The sequence below is a fragment of the Oxyura jamaicensis genome, chromosome 8 (assembly GCF_011077185.1).
Source record: "Oxyura jamaicensis isolate SHBP4307 breed ruddy duck chromosome 8, BPBGC_Ojam_1.0, whole genome shotgun sequence".
NCBI lineage: Eukaryota > Metazoa > Chordata > Aves > Anseriformes > Anatidae > Oxyura > Oxyura jamaicensis.
In genome coordinates, this window is record NC_048900.1 from 5,650,749 (window position 1) to 5,675,627 (window position 24,879).

A 24,879-nucleotide genomic window follows, 5' to 3' on the forward strand; every position below is an offset into this window, starting at 1 on the left:
GAGTGCAAAGATGTTGTACCAGTTTTATGCTCCCTCAGGCCTTGTGCTGTGCGAAGAGAAACAGACATTTCCTCTCAGTTTTTCGGACTCCTCACGGGATTTTTTAACGACAAGGCTTTTGCAACTTCAAGTTAGAACTTCGAATCGCTGATTTTACGGGCTCGGAAAGGGGATCTTGTGAACCGAGAGGGCTGTGTCGGATTACTTTCTACAGAGAGTCTGGGGGGCGTTTTTACGGAGAAGCCCGGCAGAGGAGCTGTAGCTTGGGACTGCAGAGGGGGCAGTGTCACGGCGGGCCGGGATCGCGGCTCACCAGGCCCGCACCCTGCTGAGGTGGAACTTTCCTCAGGGGCCGGGCTGCGGTCTCCGAGCACCCCGTTCGCCAAACGCCCGATCCCCCGGCGGGAACCGCCGTGCCCCACACAGGCTGCGGAGGGGCGGGCGCGGCTCTCGCCGGCCGGGGCCGCCTCAGAAAGGGGCGCGGTGGGGCCGGGCCGGGGCAGCGGAAGGGAAGGAAGGGAAGGAGAAGGGAAGAAGGGCAGGGCAGGAGCTGCGCAGGGCCGGGACCGCGAACAAGATGGCGCCAGCGGTGCGAGGGCTGAAGAGTTTGGTGTGGCAGAGTGAGTGCGCGGCTCGCTGCCGCCGGGAGGGAGCCGAGGGGGCTGCTGTCCTCTCGCTGCTGAGGGCACTACACTACTACGGCTTTGGGATTACAGCTTTGCCTCGTGCCGAGGCTGGGTGGGACGCAGATAGGGGCAGCCCTTCCTGCTCCCGGGGAGGTTCGGAACGTCAGGGGCTCCCGCTGGGGGGCTCCCGGCTTCGGGGGGGCTCCCGGTCCCTCGGAGCTGCCGGGGGAACGGAGCTTGTCTGTCAGCGGGCGGCAGCGTGCGCCCGGCAGGTTTCGGAAGAAAAACTAAATGCAAATAAATAAAAAAAAACACCGGAGGTATTTTCATTAGTGAGCTGCAGGGTTTTATGGCCGTGCTCGGGAGCAGGTTCTGCCGGTATCGCTTACAAGAAGTGAAGCGGTGATTGCTCGGTGTTTTGCTGGAGGAGGAGGGCTAGCAGTATTTCAGGTAGCGTGAAACTAACCTCAGGAGAAAGGCGAGCAGCTGCCTCACGCCAAACTGAGCTGTACTGGCGCTGTGACTGGAGCTCAGGCAGCCCAGTGACCGACCGGCTGTGGCTAAAATGGAAGGGCCTGTGTCCTTCCCTCAGCGTCTGCTGTGCCACCTGCAAGCTCCCGGGGCTGGCTTCTGTCAGTGAACGAAGGAACAGGAAAAGGGGAGAAAGAGGAAAGGTGCGCTTTTTTGGCGTGCTCAATGTTTAAATTACTGACATAAATACCCTAGTTGCTGTAAATAGAGCCATTTATTTAGCATTTGAGCTTCAGAAATCCCCTCTTTTGCTGCTTTCCTTCTCCTGGGTTACTCCAAGTTATTTGTGCCTTTGACTGTGACGTGACCGATTTTCTTCTGGTGGATACTGAGGCGTTTAGAGAAGAGTTGGGCCTTGTAAGGAGGGAATCTGATCGAAGTGCTAGTGTGTTATCAGGCCACACAAGAACTTGGGAAAGTGGCATTGCTGGTGTGGACGAGACTGGAGGGGGGAAAAAAGATTAGCAGGGCTTCACAGTTTAAAAATAAAACATCTCATAAAAGTAAAGTTTCCTTTGAAAAGAATTGTTGCTAGATAGCTAGTTACTGTTGTCTTCTCAAGACCACAACAATTCTGAAACTGATGAACAAGTTTCAGGTGTTTTTAGGGAATTGGCATGTTGTTTATGGGTAATTCAAGGCCAGAAGCAGCAGCTTTGTAATATTCCAGCAAAATGTTTCTAAGGCTGGTTTGTCTGGAAATAATCCGTCAGTAATGCTGACATTTCATGTGGCACCTTGCTAACAATGCATATCTTATTCCTGTTCTGTGAATAGGAAAAAAAATGAGTGCTTTATCCATGCTGTGGTATGGTGCTATTTGAGAGTCCTTGTTCCCTGGGAATGCGTATTTCTGTAATATGAACTTCTAAATGAAATCTAAGCAGAAGTGTGTGGAAAAAGTTACCCAAGTTTACAGAGAATAATAAAGAGGGAGGGAGATAAAAAGAAAGCTACTTGTATTTAGAAGACTTTAGTTTTTGTGAATGAAGTTAGAAAACTAACCAGATACACACACACATGGATGCAGTGTCTGTAAATAAGGTTATTTTCCCCAAGAAATTCTGTCATTAAAAACTTAAAACAGTTTTAAAACGTGTTCTAGATTTGTATAGTAACATTTTTACCTAGCCATAGATATTTTTATGATTCAGCATTTTTTTTGCAGCTTTGTTTCCCCTGACACTTGCTTCTGGTGAAAGCTGCAGTTGTAGTACTTTGAGGAAGTGCAGTATGAATGGGTCATTGACTTTGCCAAGGCACGGTCTGCTTTTTTTGTTTGTTTTTTTGTGTTTGGCTTTTTTGCTATATGGTGGTTTAGCAGTCAGATGATCTGTCTGGGTTGTGGCTAGTCTTTTACTTCTTGATCCTCTTAAGTAAAAGAAAAATGCCTTAAATTAATTGAACGTTTTTGGAGAAGCCAAAAGTAGAGAAGGTAGTTAAGTGTGAAACTTTTACAAGAACTAAGGAAATGACACCACAGACAAGAATGGAGCACCACTTATGCCTTATGATTGTTTTTGTTGCCTTCAGAATACTTACTGGAGGCAAATGAGATGATATTGAGATCCTGTAAACCAGTATAGTTTCTTTGGTATTCCAGTTATTTGAGTAAAGTAATCCCAGGTTGGGGATAAAATAAATAGCAGTTGGAAAATATGCTGTATCTGGGAAAATGGTAGCTTGGAATAATTTATTTATCTTTCACAATGCGAGAAAGCTGACTTTTTTTGATTACAGAAATTAAGTTTGAATAAGTTTGAGACAACTGGATTATGCATTTGTATGTTTTGGGTTATTTTATAGGCAAGTAAGTGGAAGCGTTGTAGAAAACAGTACACTTGAGATTTTGGATGGGACTCTGAGTCAAATTATTAAAGATCTCTGTAATGCTAAAGACTAAGTCATTGGTAAGAGTGTTCTCAGAAAATACAAAGGCTGATAAATTTTCACAAAGCTTAAGTTTTTTTTCTTATAACTTGTCTAGAAACCCAGAAGAAAATGCAAGAAACGTACAAAGTGTAAAAGGGACAGGAAAAAATGTTTCTGTATTACACAACGGCCTTGGGTATTAGTTTTGGGTATCTTGGGTATAGTATCATGCCAAAGGACCTTGAATGTAAATGAAGATGTTAATATTTACAAAAACTTAAGAAGTAGATGGACTTTGTTGTATGTACAGTTGCTATTCTGGAGATCTTTGTGATTGTCTCACTTGGCAGGAATCACAAAATGTATGCTGATTTTGTTAGTCTGTATTTTAGAACTCTGTTTCCCTTACTTTTATATTTGGACTTGGGGAAAAAAGGCCTAACTGGTGACAGCCATAGTTCTCAGCTTCATCTGAAATTCTGTTCTCTGGGAAGAGTTATTTATTGTTGTGTTTATAAAAGTATTGGCTCATCAATTCTCCAAATTTTCTGACTTGTAATTTGTAAATATTATTGCCATGGTCGGACTTGCACTAGAGTGAGGACCATGCTCTGGAAAGCTGCAGCTCATAGTTCTGGTGATCTTTAATGGCTGTGGGACATAACTAGATGTTGACTCTTACTGCTGAATCCTGTACATGATTAATAAATCGACATTTCTCCCAGAGTTGTCATAGCAGGAAAAGTTAATGGATACCTGTTTTAAGGTAACTTTTATTTCCTGTCTTATTGAACTAAACCATTCCACTAAATAAAGAAAAAAAAAAAAGATGAAATGCTGACAGGCCTATGACTGTTTAGACATTTTATGGAGATTCTTGACATTTGCAGAAATTATTATCTTTTAGAACAATTTGATTCTTCTAACTGGTAACATCTGTGTTCCTTCTTACAGAGCTGAAATCATCAATATTTGATGACTGCAGGAAAGAGGATGAATGGAAGGTATAGTTTTGTATAAATATCATTTAACGGCTATTTTTTTTCTTAAAATTTTGTTTGCTTTCTAAATAATGGAATGTTAGGTCTGTGTAACACACAAAGAAAAATGCAAGGGTTAGCAGAGGAAGAACAAATGGGTAGTAGTCTCAATTCTATTTTTCTGTGCTAAGTTTAGAAATTCTTCCTGTTTATTTTCACTTTTTTTTTTCCTCCTGAATGACTTGCACTTTATTCGGTTCTCTAGAACTCCATGTTGCTGCCTTAATTGCAGTGGTGACAAGGAGAAAATAATACTGCTGTGTGGTATGTGTGCAGCAGGATTCAACAGTATGAGACAGGCTTTGTGCCAGACTCCAGCTCCACCAATGTTTGCTATTTTCAGTGATAACATCAACAGTAGTAAAAATAATGGGAAAGTACAGCTGAAATGGCCCTGAGAAAATAATCTGATTCAAGTGTTCCGTTGTTTTCTGATCTGTAATTTCTATATATCTTCCAGTACAAGTATGACCTATTTCTCACTCCCTCTTGTCCCGTAGTCTGCTGACTGTTGCCTTGTTTTTCTGAATTACCTTTCAGCAGATGCCCTCAAACAGCCCACAGATTCCTGGGGTTCTGTAGATTGCCTTTGAAAGGCACTTGACCATATGAATCATCTAATTATTATTTGTCATTCTTGAGAGTTTTGTTTAAAGGATATATTAGAGAGAGCTCCCAATGGAAGGTTCTGCTTTTTCAGTACACGATATATTCTTATGTCTATTTTTCCTTTTTTCTAATTAATGTTTTTTTTGTTGTTGTAGTTTAAGCCAATTGTTACTGATCCTCTTATTTTTGGAAGAAATGCAAATACTGTTTTTTGTTTTTTTTTCAGCTGACTTTGTGTCTGAAATCCATTGACATATTTTTTTTTTCTTGGGACTAAAATTGTACTAAGTTTGACTGACTTTGTTTTGATTTTTTTTTCTTCATTTTTATTAAATGAAAATTTTCAAATTCACGTGTGTCTTCTGACCTGTGGAGAAGTGAAGACATGAGACAGTATTTAAGCAGTGGTACAAAATACCAGGGAGGTCTTGCATTTTATTGTAAATGGCTCAAGATTGATGTAAGCACAGGAAGATACACAGAGATGGTCAGGAAGGGTGAGAGAGCTTGATCACTTGATGAGCCTCAAAGGAAGGAGACTTGGTTAGTTAAGAGAAATTATCATCTCAAAAAATGTTAGAACTGGGTGGGTGGGAGAACAGCTGCTTAAGCTGTAAAACTTTTTAGAATAAAAACAGATACACCTAAGAAGGCCGTAGTGTAAATTAGGCAGAATTCAAGACTTGTGTCCAAGTGAAAGTTGTGAGACAAGGGGACGAGGTACCTAAGGTACCAAGGTACTTATTATGCAGTTCATCTTCTGAAATGCTGTCTGTAACATCCTTTGGATGTTATTGGAGATGAATTTCTTCGTCTTCCTACAGCTGCTATATACAGGCGATGAAAGGTACAGAGTAAAGAAGTAGATTTCAGTGTCACATTTTCGTGGCAAGTTATTCAGGAAATAATATGATTTTACTATAGCTGATTATCTAATTGATGTTTTTTGTATTTAGATCATTCTTTTAGATGACTATACGACTAAATTACTGTCACTCTGCTGTAAGATGACTGATCTGCTGGCAGAGGGTATCACAGGTGAGCATAATTCTTTTTAATATACACATTATTATGTCTTGATTTAAAAAAAGGAAATAATAAAGTTGAAGGTACCCCACATAAAACTTTCCTTTTTCTTGTCTTCAACAACCAAATTACCGTGGGGTATTAGACTAGCAAACTGTGGCTTTTATAATAACCAACCAATTGCAATTTCATTATTTGAATGAAAAATTAAACATTTCTCTGCTTAGAAGCTATTTTTTTTCCTATCTTACTGCAAAAGATTGCTTTAAGGGTGTTGGTGGTTGTTTTTGTTGTTTCTGTTTTTTCTGATGTCCTGGATGTGGTAAATGAGAGTTATCTGTGACTGAGTGATTTTTTTGAGGATATTGCCTGTGAGCTGAAGTGAATACAGCAGCATAGTAAAGAATTAAGTGAACTTTAGTAAAAACATACAAGAATAGGCAAACTGCTCTCTCTGTAATTTTCTTAATATGTTCTGCAAGTGACTTAATACCCACTGCTTTGAATGCATTTATGCTCATGAGCAGCAGAATTAGGGTATGGGTATAGAAGGGCATGGAAATGTAAGTGCTGAAGACAAAATGAAAACAATAGACAATAACAGAAAACTGATGAGGGATGTTTGCAAGGAAGTGTATGGGATACAAGAATTTCAATTTGAGTTGTGTTGCGCAGAAATATTTTGGCCTATTCTCAAAACAAGATAACTTTTCATTACTGAAAAAAAAATCAGGAAAAAAAGCTTGCAGCTAAGTGATATCAATGATCACTGTTCATGCTGCGTATAGTTTTCTTCTAGGTAAAGCAATCACATTGTCACGCTTCCCAGTAGCTTGGTAGTAGTTTCTAGTGGATGTGTTTTTCTCACATATTCTAGAGTGTCTTTGATGTTCCTTGATGCTTGGTGGTGGCTGCTGTCAAAAGTGAATAAGAGATGGATTGTGATAGATCTAGTATGCCTGCTTATATTAGGCTTTGCTTTTCTACACATTTTATGAAAGTATTTTTCCTCTAGTGAACAATTAAAAACAAACAAACAAAAAAATCAACAACAAAACAGCAGATGTTTTTCCTACCATAAGCCACTTCTCAAATTTTTTTTATTGGCCATTCTGTAACGCTTATTAGTATATCATTGTGCCAAACTTACTTTTGAAATTGAAACAGATATAAAAAAAGTGAGTAATTTAGTTTTTTGTTGCCTCTAGTTCTAGATTTTTAGAAACACTTCTGTAAGAGAGCGATATTGAGAATTAGCTTTTTTTCATGTAAGTCGCAAGATTGCTTAAAGAAGAGATTACATGATTAGGCTTTTGATTTATAACCTGAAGCTATGAAAATTTGCTCAGTGTTACCTTTTACAATGCATTTACATGTTCTGAATATTGTCTAACATGATTCTTCAGGAAGAATGATAGCAAAGCTGTGTACACGGATTTTTTGAGTGTATTTTGATCATAATAAGTACTATTTATGTGTCCTTTGTGAAAAAATTTCAGTAAGTATGCATTATGTTAATCAATACGAAACCTCTCCTTTTCAGTGAATACAGTGGTGAAAAGAACCTGTCTTTCCACACCTGACATTATTTATCCTGCTCTTTTCTTCCCCTCAAAATTACTGAGCATCATGAATCTCTCTGCATTCTCGATCTAGTGTTGTAACACAGTGTACAGTAGTAACTTTCATAAACAGAGAAAAGCAAGAGATGAATGAAACTGCTGATTTGTTGAAAACATCTAATTTGTGCCTGCTATTATATTGAAACAGAATAAGTACACAGGAAAAGGGTGGACAAAAGACAATAGAGGATTCGAGTCCAAAATGTTGCCCTCCATGTTTTCATTCTCCCTCTACTTCAATGTACAGGAAAGAGAATAATCTTGCTGAGGCAGATCTCTTGTAAGATATTTCATACTGGGCCCCATAGCTTGAGCATTCTTGTATTGCCCTAATTTTCTGTGTGAGAGCAAACATTGTATAGAATAGCCAGGAAAAAAAAAAGATAGTTGCTTGGCAGTAATTTTGAGGACAGCTTCATTAGTCTTAATATTGTTACGTCTATGCTAAGGTATTCGTCTCTTTATTATGAAAGCATAAAGCTCTTAATTTCAAAAAGTAATATTTTTTACTTTGTAGTGGTGGAGAATGTGTATAAAAACCGGGAGCCTGTTCCACACATGAAAGCAATATATTTCATAACTCCGACCAAAAAGGTGCGTATTTTTTTTAAAGAAAAAAGTACTGCAAAATCTTTCAGACTGAAAAAGCAATCTTTTTTTTCTAGTATTGATATACTGATTATGACTATGCAGTGTGTTTTTTTTTGTTTGTGTGACACTGCTCTGTGTCATGCTCAGCTCGTCCTAATGAAAAGACAGTGCATTGTCACCACGGATTGAGTTGCAGGTGTGTAGCTTTTGATCAAGGGAGACAATGTTTCATTGTGTAGATTTTGGTAACCTCACTGACAGACGCAATGCATCAAATAATGCAATACACTAAACAATGGAGTTCAAAGGGATGGCTCTAATAGGAGATTACAGCTACTTCCTTAAAACTTCATAAGAGAACAGATCTCAGCACTGTTACAGGTAGAAAAAGATACAAGTATCCTGCTTGAGTTCCCAAAGTAATCTTGGCAGAGGGGTATGGAATGTCAGTCAGGATTGACTTTCTGTAACTGTTTATTAATGTTGCTTTTGAATAATAATAATTAAAAAAATCTACTCAAGTATGTTATGCTGATTTGCAGCATTCTCAAGTTGAACTGGGTAACTAAAAGGGTAGGGGGAGAAGCTTTGGTACTTGAGGAAAGGCAAAACACTACAGTGGTATTTTTCTTCCCCTGCAAGTCTGTAGATGGACTTATTGATGACTTCATCAGCAGATCATCAAGCAGATACAAAGCAGCATATGTGTATTTCACTGACTGTAAGTAAGCTTTTGTGTTGTAGTCTGACTTTGTAGTAAATAAGTAAGCCTCTTGTCTGTCTTTTCTGTAGGTCAATGCTTTAATATTTGGGTCCTGTTTCTCTAGAGAGGTTTTGAGACTCCAGTCATCAACTGTCCTTTGGCTGCCAGAACTTGCTCATGATGCTATGGCAATGCTCAGTCATTCCACAAATAAAGTAAAACTACGTACCTCATATAAGTAAAACTATTTATAAATGCACAACGATTTGCTTTGCTGCAAGAATGATGTTTTATATATTTTTTTTATAGTAGGTAGTTCCTTCTCATGTAGGAGAGAAGGCTCACTCCTACTTGTGAGCCAGCATTTTTTGTGTGCAACTGAAAAGTGAATATAGTGCCTATGTAGCCCTTGCATGGGTGATGCAAGGCAGATACCAAGTGCAAACATGATTAATGTGATTGTGTGTTCCTCCACAGTCACTGTCTGTGACTAAAATGGCATGGAGAGAGGGGAGAAAGTAAAGAAGCAAAATATGCTGCTGAATTGTGGCAGTTTCTGTAGGTGTTGTGGATGATGTGATGTGTGTCTGCTACTTTGGAGTTGCTTTGCCAGCTCAATCTAGCTCTTAGGAAAAATATCTCCTGAACCAAAACTCAAATGTAGTTCTTCAGTTGGGTTTTTGTTACTCCAAATCTCAACCATGTTTTGGTGTTTGAATCATACCCTTTTACTGTATATCGTGTAGCAATTTTGAGTGTAAGGAAGGACAGAATTTCTGTAGTGTTCCTTTAAGGTGTTTGTCAGATTTCCATCACTGAAGTTGCATTTGCAAACTGCTCAAACTTATCAGGTGAAGTTCCCTCTCTGAGTATTTCTGCGAAGACTGTTCTGTATGTATGACAAGCCACTCCTGTGGGTCTGCTTCTGTCTGGCTGTCACTGACAGGAGCTTAGTAAAGCCTGGTAATTCTCTCTCTCTGTTTTACACTCAAAACACTTTCAGATTTACAGAGCCATTCATTTCATGGATTAGTCTTGTTTCCAGCAGTGAAGTTTTTAGGTGTTTCAGGTTGCTATTGTTAGTAGCTTTTTCAAGGGACTGTATTTTTTCAGAGCAGTTACCAAATTCATAGCAACATCTCCCATCTTGTTTCATTTGCTGCCGATGCAGCAGTTTTTGGTACTCCTGAAAAAATACTGCTGTGTATTCTCATGTTGCAAATGTGCAAGCTTTCAGTATGAGTATTTGCCAAAATTCCTCCGAGAGAAATACTTTCTATGGTCACTTTCAAGTCTATGTAGTATTTGTCATCAACATGTTGGTGGTTTTTTAGTTCAGTTTCTAGACTGGGATCCAATGTAGCCTGTGAATTTGTTGGAACATGTGAGATCTGTAATTGAATGCTATATTTATGTTTTTATACTTGATATCTATATAGTACTTCTTCCTTTAACCTTTTTTAGTAGCATGGGAAATGTTTTCTCTCTCCTATATGAAAAAACAGCAGAAATTCTTGCTTTATTATAGTTGATATCCTTCACTGTTGTACACTACTAAAAATTATTGTACAAACTCACCTGCCAAAAGCTAGTAAAAGTGATGAGCAATGTGTCTTTGAAAAGGGATCTCACATACAAGATACTGATTGTATGTTTTCTTTTACTTCAGGAAGTTTTGGCAACTTTGTTATGTTACTGATAAGTGGCTCTTAATTAGCATTGCTTTGAAAGGAGAATTATTGAATGGTGTGGTAAACTGATACATTCAGTGAAAGCCGTGGGATCAGAACTCAACCTACAAGGAAGTCATACTAAAAGCACATAAATAATTGCAAATGCTTGTTTTTGGAAAACAAAAAAAAAATGTTAGAGGTTTTTAAGGTTGTAAGTTTATAAATGACTTAAGTAATTGCTGGAATATGCCCAAAAGATTTTTAGCATGGTATCTTTTTTCCATAGTTTGTCCTGATAACCTCTTCAATAAAATGAAGTCTTCCTGCTCCAAATCAATAAGGAGGTGCAAAGAGATCAACATTTCCTTCTTCCCATATGAGTCTCAGGTAAGTTTGATCTTATGAATATGTCAAATGTAAGAATACTTATGTATACTCACCGGCAGGTGAATATAGGAGAGGTTGCTGCCATCTATGATACAATTTCCTAATTTAAAGACATATTCTCTTATTAATAATTTTTTACAATTATTATTTAGTTTGAGTAGCCATCACTGTGGATTTGGTTGCTTTATTATTATTATTTATTACATAGCTATTACATAACTTTTTTTGGTAAAGCCTGTTGTTTAACAGATGCTTTGGAAATACATGATTTATGCCATTTTTTTGTTCTTGGTTGTGCTTTACCTAGGTATTTACTCTCAATGTCCCAGATGCATTCTACCGCTGTTATAGTCCAACTCTAGAGAAGACAAAGGATAAAGATGCTGTAATGGTAACAATGGCTGAGCAAATTGTTACCCTGTGTGCCACACTAGAAGAGAATCCAGGAGTACGATGTAAAAGGTGGGGCAAAAATAGTGGTTTGTTTGCATAGGTGCTTTCACTTTTGGGACTTGCCATGTTGTTTGATAATATCTTGAAGCTGTAGAATTGTTTCTTTTTATGTGGTTTAATTGACTTTAATCCACAACTCTAATTACAGAAAGGTAGGAATTCGTAAAGTGTATGTGGAACAGTGGATTCTTCCTTTGTGTGCATTCACATACCAGTGCTTTACCTTATTATGTGTTGTTATGAATTGCTTGTATTTCATGTTTGGGCTATAGGATGATGCTAACATTTTGTCTTCCGTTATGCAGCATGCCTAATCAGTCCTATAACAGAGATGCTGCTGTTGGAAGCTTTGTAGCTCCCGTTAAGATCAAGGAATTAATAAATTACTGAGGCAGATGAGATTAGGAAAGACAATAATGCTTTTTCTGAATTTCTTTGTAGTACAGAAACTGAGAATACTTCTGTTGAGCTTTGATAGAGAGTACAGGGTAGTAGCTTTGAAATCAAAGTAAGCATCTGAAATTACACTCAAGAATGGCATTCTAATATTCTTAATGAGAGTAGTGAAGCAATAATTGCTTGACTGGGGGTGTATTTTTCTTGTTTTTCTTCTCTGTTCTCTTTTCCAAAAGGATATGAAACTTTTTTGAGGTTTGACCACAGATTTATTCTGTGACCTTAAACTTAAGTTTTTGGGAAAACTCATGATTGAAATATATACATATGTGTCATGCGTTGTAGTAAGGCATATCCGAGGTGTATTGGACCTGCTCCTAGTATTGGACCTACCCTCGTTTGTTGAACTACGTGTGTTGTATTTGCTTGTTGATTTGATACTCATCTGTAATAAGCTTCATGCACCAAAAATTTTAGGATTTCTGCATAGAGATTATTCATCAGGGACTTGGTCTTGTACTTTCCTGAATTGCAATATTCACTTCTAAAACTAGAATCAAGTTTCTTGTAATGGAAAAATGTAACTCTTATCTCTGTCTCTTTGCTACTTATGAAAGACTTCTGTGGTATATTGGAAGCAAAGAGAAATAAGTGATTTAAAAAAAAAAAGTAAATTTTTAGATTTCTTTTCCAGTTTTTAATTTAAATGTGTAGCTCCCTGAAAATTTAGCAGTGAGACTTTTCTCCTCGTGATGTTTTGAAGAGTGTCTTAATGTCTACTATGAGCAGTGCCCTTCCTAGGCCACAGTACCATCCGGATTTGCAGATGATTTGTTCCTTTGCATGTCTATACTTACCTGAAAAGCCCGGGGGTTGTGGGCATTGCTAGAGGTAATAGTGTGCTCTTCCTAGCTTGGGTTTTGCCTAAAACATTAGTCAAGCTGGCTGTAACATTCCTGTAAGAAAAATAATTTGGAGAGTAGGCAAAGGTAATGGTGGGCTACTTAAACAATAGCTTCAGGCTCTTGACAAGGTGGTGGTTCTGGGCAAAAGTGTGTGTCTCCCACCTCTGAGAATTTTTGGTGCTGGGTGTTAGGACAGCTTATGTCGATCTTCTGACTGACACTGTTCCTACTGTCTGAAGTACCTGAAGCATGGAAAGAGTGGAATTATAATATCAGAGTGCAAACATAATGGAAATACTTAGAACGGTGTACTGAAACTGCATGTAAAACCAGGGAATTGGTCTAAGGAGATCTTTGTTTTAAAGGTAGCATTTTAATGTTTTGATTAAGAAACTAAGCTACTTTCATTTCTTATTTTCCCAGCGCACCATCGGATAATGCCAGCAAACTTGCACACCTTGTTGAAAAACATCTTGAAGACTACTACAAAACTGATGAGAAAAGCCAAATAAAGGTAGAAAATAAACTATGTTTGCCTTTTTTTTTTTTTTTTTTGCAAGTGCACTAAAAAAAACAAACCTTTTTGGAGTATGTTTTGTCAATAGTTCTACAAGACCAGGTTTTATTTCTCTGTAAGTAATGGCAACTAGTTGCCACTTAGTTGTTTGTATATAAGCCTCTTGGAAGAGGTAGCAACTTAATTAAGTAAATGCAATTTGTGTGTTGTTGCACAAACTAATTGTGCATGGAAAATTGGCCCTATGATGATGTAGGGGATGATACAGACATGAAGGAAAGTTGATAACTTCTATGTTGATATCTTTCGTAGGTCAGTGTGTAAGAGGGACTTGATTGCATATGTGAAATGGCACCCTTTAAGGGCTCTTTTTCCACAGAGCCTTTCACATAAATAATGTTTCTGATCTATTGCTGCATCATGGGCAGCAGCCTAAGCACAAAAGTATGGGGTAAAGATTTGACTTAGTGATATTCCACTCTGCTACAGAAATAGATGTATCTGATGCTACTGCTACTGTACTAAAGCCCAAAATGGAACTTTGAACTGAATGTTTGGAGGCCTTAGTGCATTTTTTTTTTATGTATTGCAGCACAGTATAGGTAATCTACACTGAAATAAAAGCAATGTACGTATTTATGAATAGGTAATGACAGGCCTTAAAAGCTTTTTTTTCAAGCGTTTTTATTTTCTTTTGATTAGGTGAGGTTACTGAATGTAATGCAGTGGTCCTAAGAGCATTGCATTAAGATTACTATTTAAAAGCATTGTGTTCTGATTATCATTTAAATATTTGTTTCTGTTTATGCTGATAAACATTTGGACCCTATTTTTCAGTTTTGGAGAATTCCTCAAGCAATAGGATAGGTTTTTTTTTTTCCAAGAATGTGTGCAATTATGTAATTTACTGTAAGTAGATTTAAGATGCGTTGATTTTGTACTGTGCATCTTATCTTTACATTTATTTGATGGATTTCTAGGCTAAAACCCACTCACAATTAATAATAATTGATCGTGGCTTTGACCCAGTATCAACTGTACTTCATGAACTGACGTTCCAGGCAATGGCATATGATCTGCTACCAATTGAAAATGATACTTACAAGCAAGTACTTTTTCTTTTTAATCTAAACACTTTATACCTGATAATATATACGGAATAGTTGAGCTGAATTGCACTGTAGGTATTTTTAAGGTGCTTTTAATATGTAAGGGTTGCGTTAGTTATTAGTGTTTCCTCTTGAATTTGCAGTTTTTATTAACTTCCTCATTTAGGTGAGATTAGGTGGGAACTAATGAATATTTTTGCTAAATTTGACTTGGACGTATTATTTTTATTTTTAGTTGTCTGCCTAAGTAATCTCTCTTACTAATGTTTTCAACCTTTGTGCTAGACTTGTATCAAGGCATTGGTAGGGCACATTCAGATTCCTGGCTTCTGTTAAGATAAACAAGACCACTAATAAGATAATGATTCTGAGAAAAAGGTGTTTGTTTTTTTTTTTCTCCCAGAAGACTTGCTTTTGTAGTTCATCATTTAATTTGTGTAGTTGTTGTAAACTTACATGTTTCTACCCCAAATAGATGTTTAGGTGAGCCATGTTCAATTTATATACATTGTTTTATCACTAATTGGAATAATGACATTGTTTTGATTATGGTACTTTGCTGTTGGTTTGTTCTGACACAAAAGATTTTGGTAAGACTTTTCTTTTTGATGACTGCTTCTTGGAACAATGAGGCAATTTGACCTGATTTGCTATAGTCAAACAGGAATGCTCATTGGAAACACTTGAGTATTTTCATACAATGTAGAATTTTGCAAATCTGAAATTTGTTGGGTATGGGAACATAACAGAGTATGTTTTCTAAGTAGAGTAATGATCCAACTTTCACAATTAATCTTGTTTTGTTTTTTTTTTTTTCTATTTTTCTGCATTCTGGCTTCACACCCTATCTGTGGGTTTCTGTAACTGGAAGTGTTATATAGTAAGATTATTTTGTTATGTGGATTGATTTGTGTTAGTAGAAAAGTAATAGTTGAAAGTAGTAGTCTGTAATGCTGTGAAGCATGTTACTTGTATATGTGAAATAATTTGTCATGCCTTGTCTGTTCTGTGTGTGAATGGGACTTAACTTGGGGACTAAGATTCTTCATTTTTCCCTCAGAGTTACAGAATGTTTTATAGTAGGTACAAAAAGCTGTGCTTTGCAATAACAATGTGTATTATTTCACACACAATTTAAATTTGAAGCTGAAGGGAAATTTATTTTAGAAGCTGAAAAGAAGTTGAGGTGCATATAAATACATGGTTGAACCTGGAGTTACTGTTGGTTTAAAAGCATATCCAGAAGGAATTGCCCCTGAGAATCATTCTAAAGTTCATCTTCTTGTGTATTCTAAGATGTAATCTGTATAAAGCTTACATAAATTGCATTCTTTGTAAGACCATAGCTGGACTTGCAAATGAAAACCTGTGTACATTGCTGCTATTACCATGTATGTTGGTTAAACAATAACAATTAATAATCTCACAAGTTATTAGGAAGAATAAAAACAAAACAAACAAACAAAAAAACAAACAACAACAACAAAAACAAAGCAGAACAACCTGTAATTCAAATCTTCTTTTTGAAGGTACAAAACAGATGGACCAGCTGGGAAGGAAAAGGAAGCAATTCTGGAGGAAGATGATGAGCTCTGGGTGAAGATTCGGCACAAGCATATTGCAGATGTGATAGAGTATGTGAATGAAGTAACAAATTGTTAAATGCAAGTTATAAACATTTCTCCGAGGGGTATATGTCTCACAAACTGTCAAGGAAGTAGGAGTATGGGGAGTAATGAAAATAGCTTATCATATGCACTTTAAGCTGTTGAATAATTGTTGCCAGGAAGAAAACATACTTCGAGAATCATAGCATGTATGTATAAAGGTATGCAATTTTGTTAATAGTCATTACAGTTCTTGAGGAAAAATAAAACTATTTCCTAGCAAATATCTTCAAATCTTTTAAATTCATAGGGGTTTTGCAAAAAGTACCAAGAAGTTATTGCCTCAAATGACATGATAAATACTATAAAATAAATTATATTTAACTTTAGTTTAATCTATTGAAAAGCATGCTGTAGAAAACATTTATTACTCTGTAGAAAACCTGTATTTGAAGCTTTTACTTTCATTCAGAACTTATTGCTGCTTAGTTCTCTTAAAAATTTAAGAGAAGATCTTAAAATTTAAGAACTGTGGCGCTGTTGCATTTCATTATTTATTTCATTATTTTTATGCAGGGAAATACCAAAATTGTTGAAAGAAGTTTCATCAAAAAAGAAAGCAACAGAAGGAAAAGTAAGTTGTTTAGTGCTGTTTTTCCTGGTAATTGAATTTTCAGGTGATCAGATCTGTGTAATTCATGGATCTATTAGAGAAACCTAAATATGCACATAGAAACCTCTACCAATTTCAACGTTTGAAAAATGCAAAGCTGCAACAGGAAGGGAAATACCAGTGTCTAATACTGGGGTGAAAAAATAAACTTGTACTGTTTCTTCACAGTTATCGTTATCCAGTTTGGCCCACTTGATGAAAAAGATGCCACACTATCGTAAAGAGATTACTAGGGTAAGGGGTATTTCATAAGTACAGCTCATTTCTAAATAATTTATGCACTATAATTGTGTTGTTGATGTTTAGATTTATTCAGTCATTATTGTGTTGAATGTGCTGTATAACTTTTCTCCAATTTATGTTCAACTACTGTAAATTTTTGAGAAGAAAACTTGTTTTCATTTAAATACATAAAGGTGTTTCATTTAAATACATAAAAATGCTTAACTCGAAACTGTGTGTACTTTAATGACTGAAGATAGAAGAGTAATGTTCTGCAAAGTATTGGGGGGATCAGTCTTTAAGTGAAGGGTAAAATAAGGAAAATGTGTGATGATTCTGAATATCGGTGAAAGACTGAGTTTTGTAACTAATAAAAATGATTGCTCTGTTTAAAATAAAAAAACAAGCTATGAAAATGGATATTTTTTTTTCCTTCTAGCAAGTTGTTCATCTTAACTTAGCAGAAGATTGCATGAGCAAGTTCAAGCCTAATATAGAAAGGCTTTGTAAAACTGAACAGGTATGTTTTAAAAAAATAAACAACCCCACAAAACTATTGCAAATGCAACTTTTTTTTTTTTTTTTTTTTTTTTTTGACAGGAATAGATGCTTGGTTTTAACTGACAAAGCTAGTCTCTTGCATTTTTTTTCATTCTTTGCAGTCAGTTTTTGAGGTAGTAATAATGGAACTAAGTGAGATATACAAGACTCTTACTCAGCCAATTAAAGAGTTGTTATTAGAGTTCTGTTTTTTCTTTGAATTTGGCTGATCTGTGTAAAGATAATCTTTGAATTTTCTTGATTCAAATCTCCAATAGCCTGGTTTGAGGGAAGCAGTTGAAATCTGTCAGAGCTCTTGTCCAAAATAACGATACAATAAAGACTGTAGCTGCTTGTATTTGAGCTGTTGGTTTATCGATCTTATACAGATGTCTTTGATCATATGAGAATTTGAATCTGTTTTCCTAAACTGTATTCTTGCAGCTTTTTCAAAGTCCAGTGCAAACTGTATTCAAACAATGTTAAATGTCTAAAAGCATTATATAGTATTACCACATCACTATTGAAATAGGTATGTCTCAAACTTTTCATACGGAGTTTAAATTGATGCAGCTATTTTTCTTGAAGCCTCTATTTTCATAAAGATATATTTCAGAACAAACAAAACAGTTTTTCTGAAATGGGTACTCACTGAAATGATTTACTTTGTTTTTAATTTAGGACTTGGCTCTTGGAACTGATGCAGAAGGTCAAAAAGTGAAAGACTCGATGAGAGTCCTCCTGCCAGTTCTGCTCAACAAAAGCCATGACAACTATGACAAAATTAGAGCTATTCTCCTGTATATCTTCAGCACAAACGGTATGTTAAGCTGCCCTGATTTTTGTCTCAGTGCTATGGACTTCAACTCAAATTTGGTGAAAGAGTCCAGTATTTTAGCTAACTCAAACATATGTATTAGTTGAGGGTCAGATTTTAAAGAAATAGTCTGTCCTCTGTAACTTCGCTTCCCTCAGATTGGTAGTAAAGATAGTATTGATAAAGAAACAAGAGGTTCAGTAGAAGTACAGATCCATACCCCGTTTTAGCATCATTCCTGTGCTTGAATGTTTGTAACAATTTTTCTCCTTTTCACACAATGCTGAAGCTGTTAAGGGAACCTGAAAATTAAGTCAGTGGGGGAGAATCTGTACTAGAAAAGGAGGAAACTATCAGAATATGGGTCTAAGGAATCTGTAACAATATTGAGTTCTGCTCTCAAAAATGGACTGTTAAATAAAATTTTATACTCTAATATAGGATTATGTTAAACTTACTATGTTAAATACACAGTAGTGTATTGGCCACCAAATAAATTTTTTTTAAAAAAACTGGACTAAATGATAGCCCAGAATTTGTGAGACAGAATTGGTCTCATTGCATTGACAAAGTCACATGGTAACTAAGTCGTATGTTTTTCTTATATCAAAGGAACTACCCAGGAGAACTTGGACAAGCTGATCCAGAATGTACAAATAGAAAGTGATAGTGATATGATAAGAAACTGGAAATACCTTGATGTTCCTATTATCTCTTCAGTAAGATTTTTTTTTTTTAATTTCCTACCATCCAAACACTTGTCTACAGCTCTTTCAGCAACTCTTAGCAGTATTGACCAGGTCCTTTTTTGGAAACAGGCAATTACTAGGCATTCCTATTTTCATGATGTGTCTAGGAGGTAAATCCTTTACACAATTAACTTGAATACTTTTCAAAGAGATGTCTATACTGTGCCCTTGTAACATCATCAGATGGTGACTCTAGCCGGTTGATTTTGGGAAGCAGTAACTTACACAGTTCCTTGGCTCTGAAAGGTGTTTTTTTTAGTGTATCTTGAATTCTACAGGTAATCATACCTGTAAAATGATTATCAATCATACTGTGGTATCACCATAATTGAAAATTTCTTTAAAACTTCCTACTGATTTTTTTTCTCCCACCTGCTGTGAACTGGGAATAAGTTTCAAAAAAAAACCAAACAAATGTACTGAATAACACATCTATGGTTTTGAAAATCTCTTCAGTCTGCTGTTCAGCAACATAAACAAACAAGAAGGGACCGTTCTTCAGAAGAAACTTTTCAACTCTCTAGGTGGACGCCTGTTATCAAAGATGTTATGGAGGTAATTTTGACCAAGTAATTATTTCATGGGTACAGTGCAGAAATATATCCAATGTGCAATTGTATTCAGTCTTTGAAATTTTATAGTATTTTAATTTACGTCTATTAAATACTCCTGTTGGTAAAGCAATCAATTCTAGTCTGTTTATAATATAAGCAATTAGAGTGCTTTATGATGTTAATTCTACTTACTGGAGGTTGGCTTAAGAGTAAAGCAAACTAAAGGGAATGTCTTTTTTTTTGAGCTGCCTGTCCTGTCACTGGTAATATTTAGTGTATTCTAAAGATCTGGATATTACCTCCTTAGTTGTTTTTGTTTTCTTATAGTAGGTCTTCAAGCTGTAATGCAAATCTAAATTGCAGATTGGTAGAAGCCAGAAAATTTTACTTGGCAGAGGTTGCTGCTCTGTTCTTAAATCTCCTCATAAGCATCAATCTGTCACTGATGTTAGACAGAATAGTGGGCTTACTGGATCTTTGGTCTGACTCAATGCACTCGTTTTTAGAGTTTTGGTGACTTTGTTAATTCATTAACTGGATGTGCCTTCAGGAGACCGTGACTTCTCTCATACAGTCCTCTAGAGAAATGAGAGTAGTTGCAGATGAAAAACTACTAGTGGTATCTGAGCAGTGAAATCATTATCATTTTGAGAAAGAAAGCATGTGGACTCCTATTCCTTATGATGTACAGAAGTCTTGTAATTACTTTTAGTGTTATATGGTCTAGCATTTTGGTATGCAGGAACACTGTTTTGAGGGTGCTGGTTGCTACTGGTTGTTCTAAGAAATTATATGTGCTGTCATTAAATGTCAGCTAGACATCCTTACTGGAAGTTTAAACTTGTTGGGCTTTGATTCTCCATGGTTGTTTAAAATGGGTTTTTGTTTTGCCCTTCAGGATGCTATAGAAAACAAACTAGATTCAAAAGACTGGCCGTATTGTTCCCAGTGTCCACCTACCTGGAATGGTTCAGGAGCAGTAAGGTAAACTGGTTAATTTCTTGAGATACAGTGTTCCTATTCCTCAATATTTTTGTCACCTGTGTTGTAAAGCATTATAGAAGTGCACTTTCTAAGTGGTAAAATGATTTATACATGGTTATGTAATGTTAAGGTGTAAAACCATAGTTTTTAACTAATCTAAAACACCCTGAACTTGATTGTTAGTTTAGTCTTGCGTGCTGCTTGTGTAGACTATCTCCTTTTTGCTTCTGATTCAGAAATAGCATTTCTATATTCTTAGAATGAGAAGCTTAAACCACTGAGCTTTTTAGTGTGAAGTAGTTTTAAAAATGTGTTATCAGTATACTGATAATTTGAATCTGCAATTAGTATATATGTTAGAAAAAGTATGTTTTATTTTTTTATTTTTCCTAGCTATGTGAATCTTACTTCATTACAGCTAAATATATCTATTTTTAGTTATATTCTATTAGTGTATGGACACTGAATACTTGAGATTTTAGCTTTTTCAAATGAACTCTTATGAAAGCTTCCGCTGTAATTGGTAGCATGCAGAATGAAGCTTCTTGATAGAGAAGCTTTGTACAACAATATTTTTGCTTTGTATTTATTTTCCCTTTTGATATCTGAATAATTTGTGTAATGTACTTGTTTTCTTAGAAACTCTTTTAGTTATTGGAATTTTTCTCTGTGTGAACTGTATGACGGAGACCATTATTGCTCATTAAGTGTATCATTTTAACCAAAAAATAATCTGTAAAACAATAGAAATGTCATCTTATGAAATATTTTGCAGTGCTCGCCAGAAACCTAAAGCTAGTTATCAAGATGAGCGAAAGAGTAGTGCAAGACTGATTGTATTTGTGATTGGAGGAATTACATATTCTGAGATGCGCAGTGCTTATGAAGTTTCTCAAGCCTACAAGTCCTGTGAAGTTATCATTGGTAAGCCTGTCCTGGGACCAAGGTGATATGCAGAGATTTACTTTAAACAAGAGTATGTAGTCTAAAGATGCATTTCTGTAAAAATGTAAGCATCTTTTTCTTTTCCAAAGTTGGTTCAATAAACTAATACTACAGCCAATGTATCTTTTAAAACTAGGCATTTAAACTGAGAAGTTACTTCTATGCTGAAAACTACAGAAAGATCATCATGAATTAAATCAGAGGAATGTATTATTCAAGTAGTCTGATGTATAACAAAAATATTAAATGGATCTGTATTTCCTTGCATTACAATGTCTCCTCAAACTCATGCATCTGCCTGTGCTTTACCTACAGCTACAATTATTATTCTGGTTAATTTTGTAAGTAGTAGGAAAGCTGGTAGAATAGTGCAAAAGTAATCACTTCTTGTGGGAGGAAGGAGAAGTGATCGTTTCCTCATTTTTAAAGGTTTTTTTCAAGTGTAACTAAGTCTGTTCTACAACATCTTGCAGTTCTTGTTATGTTTATTTAATTTTTTTTTAGAAAAATTAAACAAAACTCACCATGTTTAATAGCTTTTTCCCTGAAAATTAGAGTGATCTCCCAAATCTTTTTAGGATTCTGCAGTGTGTTTGTAAACGCATGAATCACTAGCAGGAGTAGTAATCCCTCAGTTAATACCTAGAGGCAGCAAATGCTTTTTCTGTCTGCTGTGTTCCAGATAATCATTTATTGTATTTAAATAAGTGCTAAAACATTTGGATACATGATATATCAAAACAAAAATCCCAGATTTAGAACCTTACCAGAGACCTGTATTGATCTGCAGTAGCAACTGTTGTGTGGCTGCAGGGTCATCTAAAGCATCCTAAATTGCCTGAGATTGCCTGTGTTTTGGCAACTAAACTTTAAATCCTTTTAGACACTCAGGACTAATCCTATCTACTATTATTTAAATAAATAAGACCCTTCCCTAAAGCAATAACAACCTTGATTCTGAGAACTAGAATCTGCCATTATTATTTTTTTTCCTTTTGGTTGCTGGTTTTGTTAGTGGTGACTGGGGTAGGTTTAACACCAGTGCTGAGTTGCAATTGAAAGACAAGGACAAGAGGAATGTAGTTTGACAAGACTGTTTCTTCACCTAAGACCTGTTGACAAAACTGCATCTAGTGTAGGTCACTTCCATTGTAATTTCTGGCACTAACTTCAGCATCATCTTCCTTTTTTATTTAGAAGTGATTCTTGTAGCTTTCCATGTAATCCTGCTTTCTGAGGGAAGGTGAGAACATTGCCACGCTGCCTATTGCAAGATGAAAACCTTACTCAATTTTGTATTGAGAACTGTACTCTGTACAGATTGACACTGTTAATACTCAACGTTTGAGACAGGCCTAATCTTAAATGGCTAAGATTTTCCTTTATAACTGTAGGGTGACCCTTCAGGGCAGAAGTTATATCACTCTCCATGAGAATCAGAGAAGTAATAGTAGTGGGCTCCTGAAGAATAGTATGGATCTTCTTTGCCGCTCTAAATTTGGAATTTGTTGCGATTTTTTTTTTTTTTTTAGAAAATGTTGATTGGTAAAAGATAACTTTCTCTAACCGTTATTTGTATGGAGAAGTGTTTGTGATAATCCTTAATGCAGATGACTTATTGATTTTTAGGATAAAGCCTGTCACTAATGCACCCTTTCACAGAACAGGCAGATTTCTTGCAGCTTGGAGTGAAAGGGGACTAGGTTCAAGGCTGTGTTTCAAGCCAGACAGAGCAGGGACTTGAAACTGGTGTCCAAAGTAAGAGTACTAGGGATGTGGTCTTTGCCCTCCCCTCTTCGCTTCTCCACTCTCTCCTGGTCCCAAAATACTTGTAGCCTTTGTTTAACTGGGGCAGAGCAAGAAAGACAACAATTTTTTTCTAATTGTCCACAGTGTGTGGAAGGAGGACACCTCCCTCTTAGGCCTTCCTAATCATGGCAGTTAGAGTTATACTTTATGTAACACACGAAAACATTTGGAACTGTTTTTCTGTGTGTGTATGTATATTTTTAATGACTGCAAAGCGTAACTATTAACTTCATCAGTCTGAAATTTGTTTGCTTTGTCAGGTTCTACACATATTTTGACACCTAGAAGACTACTGGATGAAGTAAAGAGCCTTAGTAAACCCAAGGATACGGTCTGCATTAAGGATGAATAGAAATGGTGATGTGTTAGGAAAAGACAAATAGTATGTACATGTTCTCATGCAACTGACTTTTGCAAATACTGTACTGGGATACTACAGGGACTAATGGAATTTCACTTATAATCTGAAGTTGCTGCTTTTGGGGGGGAGTGGAAGGCAGAGAAAGGGGAAAAATAATGATGTGTTTCTTAAGTTGTATTTAGTACAGGCAGTGGTACACTGTACGTGCCTTTTCAAAAGGGCATGTTCTTCCCTAACAAGTTATGATAAAAGTTATCATGATTATATATATACTCCAATTGTTTTTGAAAACTGTGAAACCTTTCTATAATAGTTTATTTCTAAAAATCACTGAATTAAAGACTCTAGGTTCTGAGGCAGAGGCTTCAGAAGACAGCTGTAAATACAAGTTTGTTAAAAAAAAATATATATGTATATTTCACAAAAGTGCAATGTCTCTAACTTCTCTGTAAAATAATTTTAAATGCATGTCATTATGAAAAATTATTTTCTTTCAGGATGGTTGTGGATAAGGTAGAAATCCAGTCATGGACATATTGAGCACTTAATTTCAATAAATAACATCAGAGAAATGCTGTGAATTGTGGACTGAAGTACACTTTATATACTTATCCCTAAAGCTTTCCAAAAATAGTTTCTTACAGACTTGCTTATGATTGTGCCTACGTAGTGCCTCTGTTTTATAAATGGAATTGCCTATAATAGTGTTCTGCTAGCTCCCATGTAATTTTCAAAATTGTAAGCTTCAATTTTTATTCTTTTTTTTTTTTTTTTGGAGGAGGGGAAGATGAGAGAGAGAGAGAGAAGCCAAAGGGGAAGAAGCCAAATTTTTGGCAGGGCTTGGTAATGTTTTTTTAAAAAGTAAAAACATACAAACAAAAAATGATGCATTCAGGGAGAACTTTTTTTTTGGTTACTTATTATGAAAGAAATACATGAGTTCATGATGAAATGGATCAGCTAAATTGTATTAATTCTGTTATACTGCTAATATTTAAATTTGTCTTAGTTATTTAAGTGTAAACTTTTATTAACCTTTTAAAGGGATAATATTCTATTGATGTGCATTGATACGCTAGTTTATTATATGTAGAATCTGAGAGAAATGTCATAAAACATGATTACTCAAGTTGTTTATGTACCTTTTTTTACAAACTGTAAGGGTGTTAATTTTCTGTTTTGCAGAAACATGTTTTCTTTTCCTCCTTTTTTGCCCTCAGGTTAACTACTAGGTTAAGAGAGGTAAGTTTGTTTGAAGTTAATTAGAAGGTGGCAAAAGGTCAAACAGTTTTTTTTCCTTCCTTCAAAACAGTTTATAAATTATAAAAATAAATGATTTAAAAGCAGCAAGAACAGAATGTAATAACTGATATCAGTGTCCTATTTAAGGACTCAAATAATTGAGAAGTCATATGAAACCCATTGTATTGATACTTATGTATATGTATACTTATTGATACTTATGTATATGGTTGAAGAAACATCAACTTGAAGTGTTGTACTATTTTCCCACAGTCAGCATTTAAACTTTCTTCAAGTGTTTTGCTTTTTGGGTTTA

General features: G+C 36.0%; 1 protein-coding gene across 3 annotated transcripts; it reads left to right on the forward strand.

Annotated features, from left to right (window-relative positions):
- Nucleotides 1-510: 510 nt before the first annotated feature.
- Nucleotides 511-23,902, forward strand: STXBP3 (syntaxin binding protein 3). Of its 3 annotated transcripts, none has more exons than XM_035332898.1 (19): nucleotides 511-620; nucleotides 3,984-4,033; nucleotides 5,635-5,716; nucleotides 7,844-7,920; nucleotides 8,560-8,638; nucleotides 10,580-10,680; nucleotides 10,988-11,142; nucleotides 12,858-12,948; nucleotides 13,932-14,056; nucleotides 15,590-15,694; nucleotides 16,244-16,301; nucleotides 16,509-16,574; nucleotides 17,002-17,082; nucleotides 17,784-17,922; nucleotides 18,532-18,638; nucleotides 19,125-19,223; nucleotides 20,121-20,206; nucleotides 20,982-21,130; nucleotides 23,221-23,902. In XM_035332898.1, the coding sequence occupies exons 1-19, from the start codon at nucleotides 578-580 to the stop codon at nucleotides 23,310-23,312; spliced, it is 1,785 nt and encodes a 594-aa protein (XP_035188789.1). In that variant the 5' UTR covers nucleotides 511-577; the 3' UTR covers nucleotides 23,313-23,902. The 3 variants fall into 3 exon arrangements, with proteins under 3 accessions (XP_035188789.1, XP_035188790.1, XP_035188791.1); XM_035332899.1 differs by lacking the exon at nucleotides 511-620 and adding an exon at nucleotides 1,304-3,067; XM_035332900.1 differs by lacking the exon at nucleotides 511-620 and adding an exon at nucleotides 3,777-3,795.
- The last annotated feature ends 977 nt before the right edge of the window (nucleotides 23,903-24,879 follow it).

Bases quoted from the DNA above. Each gene is read 5' to 3' on its own strand.
- STXBP3 (XM_035332898.1), top strand. From the start codon at position 578: ATGGCGCCAGCGGTGCGAGGGCTGAAGAGTTTGGTGTGGCAGA. The intron at 16,302-16,508 runs GTAAGTTGTTTA...GTTTCTTCACAG, and splicing joins AGAAAGCAACAGAAGGAAAA to TTATCGTTATCCAGTTTGGC. The intron at 16,575-17,001 runs GTAAGGGGTATT...TTTTCCTTCTAG, and splicing joins ATCGTAAAGAGATTACTAGG to CAAGTTGTTCATCTTAACTT.